At 39.0% G+C, this 12,813-nt stretch overlaps 1 protein-coding gene across 2 annotated transcripts in view; it reads left to right on the top strand.

Annotated features, from left to right (window-relative positions):
* Positions 1-12,813, top strand: part of GABRB3 (gamma-aminobutyric acid type A receptor subunit beta3) — a 228,883-nt gene that overhangs the window by 212,492 nt on the left and 3,578 nt on the right. For both annotated transcript variants that reach the window (XM_045901866.1, XM_045901867.1), the window contains exons 7-8: positions 597-749; positions 7,288-7,532. In XM_045901866.1, coding sequence (XP_045757822.1) covers positions 597-749; positions 7,288-7,532 — 398 coding nt within the window. The remainder of the gene's footprint in view (positions 1-596; positions 750-7,287; positions 7,533-12,813) is intronic.

Raw genomic sequence — 12,813 nt, 5'->3', positions numbered from 1 at the left:
GGATTCATTTACAAGAAAGTGAACAAGGTGCTTCTCTGAGGCTCTCCTTAATGCCTTGTCTGTGGTCAGAGTAGATCATCACAGTGTACACTGGCCCCTGTGTCTGTGCCTCTCCAGCTCTCAGGGTAGCCCGGAAGTGTCCTTAGATGAGGATCAGCAATTCACATATCTGTGTACAGTGTTGCTCTAGATGGGCGGAAGGGACAACATGGTAAAAGCCATTTTGCCCAATAAAACCTTGAGCCAAATCTCCCCTATTTACAATGGAGAAGAGAACAGTCCTTAATTAAACAAGGAACAAGGTACTTGGCATGATTCTGTATTCTAAATTAAATACTTTCCCAAAATTTTCCCAGGGATGGTCCTCAGCTGAGCACTTGGCTTTAGAAGAGTATCCTCAATATTCTCTTACAGACTAAAATGGACCCCCCTCCCAATTCTTCCATAAATACCATTAGGCAGACAAAAGCAAATTGCAGTGGCCACCTCTCAGTTCATGAGCTTTTCAAATGCATGCTGTTGAACAGTGGAGGTCAAAGCAAACTCTTTGTCTGCTATGTCTTTTCTCCAGTGTAATCTTTGTCTCTTTACCGTAGGTGCCTATCCTCGGCTCTCACTGAGCTTTCGGTTGAAGAGAAACATTGGATACTTCATTCTCCAGACTTACATGCCCTCTATATTAATTACGATTCTCTCATGGGTGTCCTTCTGGATCAATTATGATGCATCTGCGGCTAGAGTTGCCCTTGGTATGTGCTATTTTTAAATGATATCTAAAATGTAAAGTAACCGTATCATTACAGTATTAAGGAAGTTCAGAGGCTATAGTTCAACTACAATTTTTTGACATCATGACACCAGTCTTGCCCATACAGTCACTTTTTATCTTGAAACAATAATTTCGTGCATGATTCCTTTGATGTGTTAATTTAATTATAAGGCTCAAATGTGAATTTTCATGCCAATGAAAGGGAAAATATGTTTGCCGAATATTTGCATAATAAAACTATTTTTGACACTAATTTTAAAGCAAGGATTAACATCTCCTGTTCAAAATTGTTCTGTGGCCCAGAAAGAAGACTTGATTAATTGGGTATTCATCTTTTTTAAGTCAGAAAAATAGTCAAATATTATAGCATGTAATTGGAATTACACAATTTAATGAGCATTTAAATATGTGATTAGATTCTGAGTGATTCTCAAGAGCACTAGTGATCTGTACTGGACACTGGTCATTTGGCAACTGGATTATTAGCTAATGTACAATATATTTTATAGGTTCTAATAATATTTTTAATATTTTTAAATTATTAAAGGAAGGCTTATATTTTCAAAAAAACATTATTCTCTATTCAGCTAATTATTATGAAGCTGCATGAATGAAATAATCATTTAAATACATTTTAGATAAGTATAGAGCTGAAGAGCAATTATCTAGTGCATCCCTTCTCTGGGATGGTTGAATTCAATTCCTGAAAGCAAAATTATGGAAAATAATTATCAATACATTTGATATCAAAAATTGATGGAAAATAATTATCAATACATTTCCTGGTAAATTAGCTTAGAGAGAACCATAAGAATTCAGGGTTCCAGTTATCCCTCTTTCTTCCCCCTTTTTTTTTTTCATCTTTTTCCAGGACTTCAAGTTGATTGACACTGTTTTCCCTAGGAAAATGTGTGTACATGTGTGTATGCGGATGTCTGGTTTAGACTCACAGATAGGTGACTGGCAGAGTTACATTCAAGATTAGATTAACACATAGGAAATCAGGTAACTATTCCTAAAAGTGTTAGCTGAATAAAAAGCTAGTTTGAAAAGAAGAAAGTATCAAAAAACTAAAAGCACTATATTGTTAAGTATTTTTAATGGGTCTAGTAAGAAAAGCATCCCTCAAAAAGATCTCCAGGACTTTTCTATGGCCTGCAGAGGTTACCCTGTTGCAATGGTCCTTTCTGTAAGTTTCCCCTTTCCTTTTTTTTAATGTTACTAGATTACTCTTCGTTAAATAATTTTCTCTTTTTCTCACCTGGAAAAGCAGAACTAAAATGTATTTAGAGGGGCAGATCTAAATTTTGCAGACCTATTAGCTTATACCTTTTCAGAGTCTCTCTTTAAGAAAGAGAATATAAAATAGACAAATATAAAATCTCTAAGACCCCACCCCAAGTCTGGATGAGGACTATGCAAGTAGAGCTCTAAAGCTAAAGCTTCTTGAGTTTCACATTGAATTGGCCTTGGAGAATTTGTCATTATTGAGATAAGTAGAGAAATATAAGTACCAAAGAACTGTAATTATCTAGCATCAATAGGAGTGAGGTGTACTGAAAATGTGAATTTCTAAATTTTCTAGATATACACGTTCTATAGCTCCTTAATCGTAAGACACTGTCTTCCACAATATTAAATAATCTATCTGAAGTGAGTTGTAGTCAACCCAACCTCATTACAGTATGTGAAAGTAGATTCCATTTTTTCCAACAGAACAGCATTATGACTATAAACCTAAATCATCCTGTTATGGCTTTGCTAGGACAAAGGAATGGTCTGCCCAGAGTTGCTAAGGCTTCACCACTGGAGGAGTGCCAGGTTCTGACAGATGTCACAAGTCTGGGAGGCAGATGTGAGTACAGAGGCAGAAGTGAATGGGCATTTGCCAGTGTCCGGATGAACCTGAGGCCTGGGGGTCTGGAAGGCAGCTTGACCCTAGGGCCACAGGTCTGAACAGACAACAGTCCAACAGGTCCAGCTCTCAGTGTAGGATACCAGCATGCTCACTCCCTTTGTCCCACCTTCTGCCTATGTAGAACAGGGTCTCTGAGCCTGGGTCTGCAGGGATCAGGAAATGTCACCAGGTCACCTCCAATAACTAAGGGAAAGTATATCACAGGGTCATGAACACTTAATAACAACACAATAATCATTAACGCTGAAATTTGCTGAATACTCAGGTACCAGGTTCTCTGCAAGGCCACTAATGGGGTTACCTTACCTGTTCTACAGAACATCCATAGCACAATAAGCAATGTTATTGGTCCCATTTGACAGAGCAGGAAAATTAGGTACAGAGAAACTACATAACTGGTACAAAGTCATATGACATTTTAAGTGTCAGAAGAAAGGTTTTAATCCAGTTAGTCAGACTCCAGGATTCTCTCCCTTAACCACTACAGGTGATTCCTATGGTGTCAGTAGACAGTACATGCAAGAGTCATCTTGTCTATTACATTGTAAAAAAGGATCAAAAAGAAAAAAAAAGCTAAGCAAGAACTATTATTAATTATTACTATTGAGGGATCCCTCAGAATCTTTAAAATGTTAATGTGCTCTGTGCCTCTTTAAGAAGATATGGCTATGGTTTGGGGGCTTTAATTGGAGAAATTCTCCTACCCCAGCCCTTTTCCACCTGTCTTGTCTTGTAACACACCTTTAAAATGCTTTGAGTGCTGTTATCAGCATCCTGAATGGCTGCTGATGAATGCACCTCATTTCTGAAAGAGATCTTAGAGGTACAGGTCGGTGCAGAGGAGTGTTCAGCAAAGATATCCATGGAACACCCTCTCTGGCGAGGGCTCTGTTGGACCTGCAGTCGTCTGGGGTTGTCTCTCTACTGAGAAGGGAAACGCTGGTCCTTCACAAAGCCTGCTGTTCTGTACACTTCAGGGTTTTATGCTTCTACTGATCAGGGGCTGACTCCCAGATCTGTTGAATTGTTAGTGTTACAAGCCATCAGGTTGCAAAGTTGGGAGGTGTAATTAGGTGATCTTCCTCAAAAACCTGAAGTGAATAATAGTGAATAATAGTACCGGTCCTTTTAAAAGGGAAAATTCAAACTAAAATAATTTAGACCACATTATTTTGATCACAAAGAAGAGAAATAAAGTATCTTTTGATTAAATGAAGCAAATTATATTTTTATTTCATAGTCATCTGTATAAATGCAGTTTTTCAAATACGATATTAGCATAATCTAAATGAGAAATAATCTGAGGCTAACAATTAGTAAAAAGACTGAACAGCTTGATCAGTGTACAAAGAACATGGAAAGCACCATTCAGTCATCTCCTGTACTGCAGTTGGATGGGTCCCCTTGGAGGGTGGAAGCTCAAAGCAAGGCTATGGCTGTGGGTCTCTTTCCAGGAAGCCAGAATCTACTGAATAATTTATTTTTCTGTAATGATAATAATAAATACGATTATTTGTTGTTATTAGTGTTAACGCTGCCAGTTACCGTTATTAACATATCACCAATGGTTTTCAGGCATCACATTTAGACTTCACATCAGCTGTAGACAATGGTGTGGACCATCAAGGCTCAGGTCATGCTGCTGGGAAGTGGCAGAGCTAGGATTTTGGCCTGGGCCATGTGGCTGTACCATCCAGGTCTGTGAATCACTACAGTCCACCATCATCCGCAATATCTAGATAGGAAGTAAAATGATACAGAGAATTAGTAAATGTACTGGCCTTTTAAACTACGAGCTAATGTGAGCCCAAACAGAGCACTCATCCCAAAACCATACTCCTCGAGCCTGAGCTGATGGGCCTGAGCCAGGTTGCTGTCCCATTTTACTCAGGGCTGCTTTTCCCAGGCTGAGTGCCTGTGACATACGCTGGCTCTTGCTATCCCTGTGTTCTTTCAGCCCATTTCCCAGGACATCCACTGAGGCCTGTGTTATACATGTCTGCTCAAAATAGTCAACTGGAGAGCCACAAGAGTCAACTGGAGAGAACCAGAACATTCATGCTCTCCAAGTACATTTGGAAGGAAAAAAAGTTGTGGCAGCAAAATTACAAAATTTTTGAATAATGGTGAGAACACCTAATTTTGGAGAGTTTGCGTGGTGTTTTCACATTTATTTGTAAACTGTAATCATCCCATTGCCATTTTCGAATTTTAAAAGTCCCCAGGTGCACATGAATGTTACTTTAAAGGGGAATCTTAAAATATTCTGACATATTCGATTTCCATATATTCCATAAGCTATCATGGTTTGCAGTTATACACAAAAATAGTTTCTCAGTGCCTCAGTTCCCTCCTCTACTTTTCATAGCAGTTTAGAGGTGGGTGGAAGGACAGCATGTGCTAGTGACAGAAAGACTGGGCTTTATTCCCTGCCCTCCAGATGGTCCCGAGCAAGTAGAGATCTGTGGTCTGGAGGTTCTCTCTGTGGGACACACAGGATAAGGATTCTTACCTCCAACGATGGGATGGGAACCCGGAGAGCATCAAATTAAGATGCTTAACAAATACAAACCCTCCACTGGAGAGTTGGGTGGGATCTGGGGGCTCAGAGAAGTGCCTTTGGTGGAATCATATGTAGAGGTGGTCTGGGCTGTGCCTTGTATCTTGGGAGCACTGACCTCTCTGGCCTGCACTGTCCCCTGGCCTCAGTAACATCATATTTTTCAGGTTGCTGTGGCTGAGGGACCATGGCTAAAGATCTCACTTTCAGAAGTCTCCTTTTTGATGGAAGGCATGAATAGCAATAAGGAGGAAGTGTTTCTCTCCATTGGGTCCTTGAAGACACAGGGATAATTGCATTCAGTGGCACCAGTTAATTGAATGGATAGAAAAGAGTTGACCCTTTGGAGCTGTCTTTTTTTTTTTTTTAAGATTTTATTTATTTAGGGCGCCTGGGTGGCTCAGTTGGTTAAGCGACTGCCTTCAGCTCAGGTCATGATCCTGGAGTCCCTGGATCGAGTCCCGCATCGGGCTCCCTGCTTGGCGGGGAGCCTGCTTCTCCCTCTGATCCTCCCCCCTCTCATGTGCGCTCTCTCTCATTCTCTCTGTCTCAAATAAATAAATAAAATCTTTAAAAAAAAAAGATTTTATTTATTTATTTGACAGAAAGAGAGCACAAGTAGGGGGAGCAGCAGAGGGATAGGGAGAAGCAGGCTCTCCGCTGAGCAGGGTGCCCGACATGGGGCTCCATCCCAGGATCCTGGGATCAGGACCTGAGCCTAAGGCAGATGCTTAACAGACTGAGCCACCCAGGCACCCCCCTTTGGAGCTGTCTTAAGAGAGAGCAAGTCAGCTGTAGTATTTACTGTCCCACCAAGAAGTGAGAAATCCATATCTTTCCTGCATGTATGACTTCACTCAGTTCAACAAACTCTAGTCATGTCACGGACATGTCCCCTCCTTTCTGTGTCTTCAAATTACCCAATATGGAATCTTTGTATTGAAAACAAAAAAAAAAAGTCCATTGCTATGGTATAATTGCAAAATATGGTCCTTACATGTTTTTAGAGACTGGACTTAGCTCTGTTAGGGAAACAGAAATCATTCACATACTACATTATGAGAATTCAACATTATGATTAAAAAAAAAAAAGGATCTGGTCAGTTCCCCCAGAATATGGCAAGATTCATTAGCCCTTGACTTCATCACGCATGTTCTGAGAAGCTTGTATAGACTCTTAGTTGAGGAGGGAAAGGACTCTGAAATCATCTGTCCTCAGGAGCTTCCCTGAAGTACTTTTTTTTTTTTTTTTTTTTAAGTTCTCCTTTCTTTTTAAGCTCAGGACTGGATCAAGTCCGCTATCAGTTTTAAAAATCATTGCCTTGGGGTGCCTGTGTGGCTCAGTCGTTAAGCATCTGCCTTCGGCTCAGGTCACGATCCCAGGGTCCTGGGATCCAGCCCCACATCGGGCTCCCTGCCCCGCGGGAAGCCTGCTTCTCCCTCTCCCACTTCCTCTGCTTGTGTTCCCTCTCTCTCAGTCTCTCTCTCTCTCTCTGTCAAATAAATAAATAAATAAAATCTTTAAAAAAATAAAAATAAAAATCGTTGCCTCATTCCCCTTTTTCATAAAGCATTGTGGTAAGAATTGTTTTCTTTTGACAGGCAGGCTCACTGAACCCTCACTAATGGCCATAGGTGACCCTCTTTTTTGAGTCTTCATAGATTCATTCTTCTTGGAAGCGTCTCATCCAGACACACAGTGTTTTATGTTAATTTCTGGGATTATTTTCATTTCTTCCAACTTTCCTAAAAAGCACATTCTCCTTTGCTGCCTACATATCTCCATATATTCTCCATTCCCTCTCTCTCTAAGCTAGGTGCCACGGGGTGGTGCCCCACCAGGGAGCAGAAATGTCAGCTTCTTGACCTGAGTGGTGACCTGATGTCCATACATGTTTCATGCTCTGTTGCTTTCTGGTCACCTAATAATATTCAATCTACTATCTCCAACTATTTCGAGCTGTTTGAGAAAATACAAAAGTGAAACTGAGGAATAGAGCTGCAAAACTGCAGCCTCTCACCCTTTTGTTTCTTTTGTAGGGATCACGACCGTGCTGACGATGACAACCATCAACACACACCTTCGGGAAACATTGCCCAAAATCCCCTACGTCAAAGCCATTGACATGTACCTCATGGGCTGCTTTGTCTTTGTCTTTCTGGCCCTTCTGGAGTATGCCTTTGTCAACTACATTTTCTTTGGAAGAGGCCCTCAAAGGCAGAAGAAGCTTGCAGAAAAGACAGCCAAGGCAAAGAATGACCGTTCCAAGAGTGAAAGCAACCGGGTAGGCCCTCCACCAGCCTGAACACTCACCCATCATGCCTCTCACAGACCCACCCTGCTCCTACCACTCATCAGTCACTACAGTTACTTGCATGACCTTTAAGTAGTTGTGTGGGCTTTTGATTATAACCTGAAATGTTGCCTCCTGCAAGTCACTGAGTTTTATATAAAAACAAAATTAGTGCAGAAGCTGGAGAAGCCACAAGCTTCCAGTTGCCTCTGAAAAGAACAGAACATGTGAATACCATGTGGGATGTTGGCTCTGAACTTGACAGGCAAAAGCATGTTTCCAAAATGTTGAAATACTCATTTAGTGATAAAATTACAAATTTTATTGTCCAGCACGCCACTGTTCTTTTACAGTGTGGGCAGACCATCTCTCATCCACCCACTATCTGGCATAGTCCCCTAGTCCAAGGTCCTTAGTGCAAGGGAGGAACCGTGCTCTGTTCAAGGGATCTCATAGATCTGCCCAGGCCCTGTCCCCTGCCGGGTGTGTTCGCAAAAGTCAGAGCCTAGCAGGGCCAGATAGTGGTAGCCAAGGATGGTGCATTGCTTTAGGAAGCCCTTGGGCTGTACACTAAGAAAGAGACCATAAATTAGGTCCACCCCCTCCAGCCCCGCTCAGCATCCTTACATCCTTCCGGGTACAAAGTAACTTTGCAATTACATGTCATTTCATTTTTTTTTAATAAAAACAATATGTCATTGCAATTATAAACAATACTTTAATGAAAGTACATTATAGTTTCTATGTAATTTTTGTCTTTATCTTTTTACCTCTTGCACCCCATAAAGTTCTCAAAAATATATTTCTCCTTGTTTACACGCTACACTTGCTCCTACATTTCTTTATTATTTAATTCTTCTTGCTAAACTTACTTATTTCTCAAGCCTGTGGTCTTTCCTTGCTTTTTCCCATGCTCTTAGTACATGTTATGGGTCTGTTCCTTAGAGAAATGCAGCAGCTCCTTAGAGTATTTGCTGTGTCCATAGACCACTGGTGGCCCAGAATAGGTTCACAAACATTCATGAATGAATGCAGTCAGTTAAATGAATGCAAATGGTTCCCATCCCTTCAGCAAAACATAAATAGAGTTGGTCAGAGAAACTTAGGATCTGTGAAAAAAATCAGGCTTCCACAAGCAAAATTATCCTGAACTTCTTACTGGAAAATATACTTGGTACCACACTGTTATGTTTCTAAATACGTCTGCATCCTACTATGAATACACAATATGCTTTGGTCATGCCGTTTCCAAGGAAACTGGAATTCATCACATCATTATTGTTTTCATCACACAGATATACAGACACACATACACATACAATGCTGTTTTTCCAAATTCCCTCATAATTTAAACAGATCATAAATTGTTTCCTTTCTTCTAAATGAAATGGTTTAGAACAGTCAGGTTGTGCCGCAGAAATACCTTTTTGAGTGTGAAGCTTAAAATTTAAAGCAAAAACAGAAACACCTCTAACATGCACAGAGAAAAGTAGCAGAATATGAAAAATATTTTACGTCAGATATTATATTATAAATCAGATGCAGAGGAAAATTTTATTTTATTCACAAGGCCATTTTATTGTTTTTCTGAAAATGTTTCTGTGTTTTCCCAACAGCTTTGTTAAAGCCTTTATATGTTCATATTTTTAAAAATCTATAATTGTAAATCAGCTGTCAAGGTCTAAAGTTGATATACAAATTCATAGATACTAGTTTTAAATGCATATTTGATATTCTTAAAGATAAGCATTAAATATTATTGCTGACCCACATCTAAGACTTTAGTGATAATTTTCAGATGGAAATGAATCTCCCAAAAAGCTTATATCATGTGATGTGGATGAGTTAAGGGAAAGCGAGAAAAGAATCACAAACTTCATGCAAAACAGAAATGTCACTATGCACCTGGCCAACACCTTCAAGAATTCTTTGTAATTACAATTATTCATTCATTCACTTTTAGTGATATCTTTCAAGATTGTTTGTTAGCGTGACCATCAACAACCTCAGGGAAACCCATCTGTGTTATAGATGGGGCTCAGAGGGCTGCACCTGTCCTTAGACTGAAAGAGGACACTGGGCTGACCACAGGGATTTGCACTGCCATTGTTTTTCTGAGGTCACCTTTCCTGTCCAATAAGGGGATATCAGGGTGGTACCCTCGGGGGCTCTGCAGGCCACCAAGAGGGATCTGTGCCATCAATGACTATCTTTGGGATGATGATGTTATTGACCTTACTATAAAACCTTAAGTAGATTTTCCTTATATTCAGTGGTTGCACATTATTTTAACTTAGTGGTTGATGCATGAATGCTCAAACTGTTCATGTATTCACTTCGTTTCTCCTCAGAGCAGTGGTGCAATGTAAATCGTGCCCTTAATTTATTTGTGCATAACCTCTTTGGTTTCTTGAATTGTTTCTATACTCAAGAGTTAGTCTTTGATTGTATTTGAATTTCATGAAGTGGCAGAAAGTTGTAATTCCTTCCAAGGTATTAAAGCTGCAGACTCGACATCATTCCTCTTACTAAAGAGCAAGATTTCTTTCCTCACATGACAAATACTTTTTTTTTATTTTTTCTAATAGAGTATTTTACTTATATAGAAGTTTGAAGGTAATTAGAGAATGAGTATCAATAAAGTGCCACTCTGGTGAGAGATTCTAGAAAAAAATGAAAACCACTTTGTAATATATTCTGCATGAAATGTTTTCCACCTTTGAATATTTGTGCCTGTCAAGGTTATAGAGCAGGAAGAAAAACTATATTAAAATAATTGATTCTAATTATAGTAGATATGACACAAACTCTTCAAAATATGAAGTATTCATGAAATGCTTTAATTTTTTTTCATGAAATGCTTTAAAAAATGCAAGTCATCATCTGTCATTCTATACAGGGCATTTCAATCTTATGTTTCAACAACACCACTTCCATCTGTTTTAAGATTTAAATTTTAGATTATAGGAGAAGATTAGCATCTTTTGGGGACATATTTGTTTGGTTTGGTTTCTAAGATTTAACACATTTTAATAACTCCTTTAATTCTTTTAGAAAAAAATCTTCTCATAATGTTGTTGGAAATTTTCTACACATTGCTTCACTTTTAAATGAAAACTATGTAAATGTAAAACTATAAGTCAGAAGCATCCAAACTAATTTACACTAAGCTGTTATTATCCAATATATGTTCAAGTTGCTTTCAACATTATTGTTTCCATTATAAGTGTTCACCCACTCTGAAATAGAAATCATGGGAAATAGTGTTGGTTATTGAGACCTACCTCACAAGAGCTGTGTCCTGAAACAGCTGCAAGGTAGTCATAAATGTCCAAAGCACCCAAGAGCCCTCTAATTCTGTAAATTATTGATGATATTGGGTTTGGTTTCCCTTAAGGTAAGTTTCCTTCACTAGAGTCAAGGGCACAAAATTAGATCTCTGCCCTCATGAAGTCCTTTCCCAAATGCACAGCACTAGCCACAGGGACTTGAGAAAACAGGATATTGATTCAAACAAATTTGTCATTAAGTCTTGAAAAATCAACTCAACATTCAGTTGACCTCATTTCTTGTGTTTTCTCCGTTCTCTCTGTATGTTTCCCAAAATCCCTGTATACATTATCATCTTTTTGCCTTGGATTCTCTCTTTCCAGAATCCCTTTCTTCTTTGTCCACATCTTCCCCTCCTCCTTCAAGACCTAAGCCAGATGCTCTTCTCTATGACATTGCCCAGGATTTTTTTTTTTCTTCTACTTGTGTCTGTCCTGCCTCTGTCACTCCCTTCTTCAAGAAATTGGTTTTGTCCCTGTTCTCCCAACTTCCATGGCACATGTTCTGCACTTATGAAATGGTGTGTTACATTTCACATGGCCACCATGCTTTCTCTGCTAAACAGCATTTGATTTTTCACATCGACCAAAATATGCACACCATGGCTCAGATGTGGTAAATGTTCATGGAATGTGTGTCCATGAATGAGTGGTATCAGAACACCGTTTTTTGCTGATGTGGTGTGTTTTTTCACTTTTCTGGTGGGAAGAGAGGGGAAGGTTCTCAAATGCATCTTTTTAAAGTCAGGTGAAGCTAAATCATTAGAATCATTGATATTGATCAGAATTAGCTTCTCACAAAATATTCCCCTCCCTTCCTATAAAAAAGACATGTCTTCATTTGGTATTTAATTCTATAAAGTGGTTATTTATAATCGCCTAGATTTTATTAAAGGGAGCTTTTCATGTGGCATTTTTAATAAAAAAGAGAGTATTAATGGCATGTATTTAAAAATGTGCTTAAGGTTCATTATGCAGTATTTTTTTTTAATGTGCTTGTTGATTAATTGAAACTCTTACCTGCTAGACCCCTTAAGGGTAAGGATCTTTTCTTATTCATCTATTAGGGTCTCTCACCTAGCACAGGGCATGGTACAGAGCAGAAACATAATTTTTTTTTTTTTTTACATGAACAATCCCACAAGTCTGGACCCTTCGTGTGCATATCTCCAGTGAAGTATCCACGTTCCTAAGTGGACCACTGGGCCTTTTATCTCATGGTTTTGTTGTATTTAAAATATTACATAAAATGGAAAGAACATTTTTTAGAGTTAAGTGATGTTTTCTTTTTTTTCTACCTTTAGGAAAATATTTTCAGTCTTCTGAGGTTCTAATTAACATATAGTAAATCATTTATTATTATTGGAAAGTATAAATGCCACATGAGGACTTAAAAAAAGCAAGCATCTTCCACCTTTGGTTATTCTCTGGCTCAAATTTAGATAAATTTTGTTTTAAATATATCAGCTTACTGTTTAAGAAGGTCTATTTAAAATATCGGTCAGTTAAATAAGATCTAATTGAGCCGATTTGATAAGTGATCTCAGTTTGTTAAATCCCCTTAAGTGATAATATATTTCCTGTCATGATTCGAAAACAGATATCTGGTAGGGCATCACACCTATTCATTGCAGTGCTAAAATACACTGATTGACTCCCTCTCAAGAAAAAGATGCCCAAGTGAGCCAGGTTCAAATCATGCCTTTCTTAGGGAGAGTGACTACTTGCAGAGAGGACATGCTTGTGCCCACTCCTTTGCTGGCCTATCCTTTGTTGCCCCCCCCTTTCAGCCACACCTTACTGTGTGTCTCAGGCTTCTCCTTCTACAGCCTCTTCTTACAGTGAGAGACTGTCTCCCAAACCACTGGGGGCTTCACTGATCCTGAAGACAGGCGAACAGACTTTTTTTTTTTTTTTTTTTTTTTGGTTAGGGTTTTACTGCT

The sequence above is a fragment of the Mirounga angustirostris genome, unplaced genomic scaffold (assembly GCF_029215605.1).
Source record: "Mirounga angustirostris isolate CCGP_5_RB_7025 unplaced genomic scaffold, mMirAng1.0.hap1 SCAF_9, whole genome shotgun sequence".
Lineage (NCBI taxonomy): Eukaryota > Metazoa > Chordata > Mammalia > Carnivora > Phocidae > Mirounga > Mirounga angustirostris.
The sequence above is the reverse complement of the archived record's forward strand: the minus strand, read 5'-3'. Positions and strand labels throughout refer to the sequence as shown.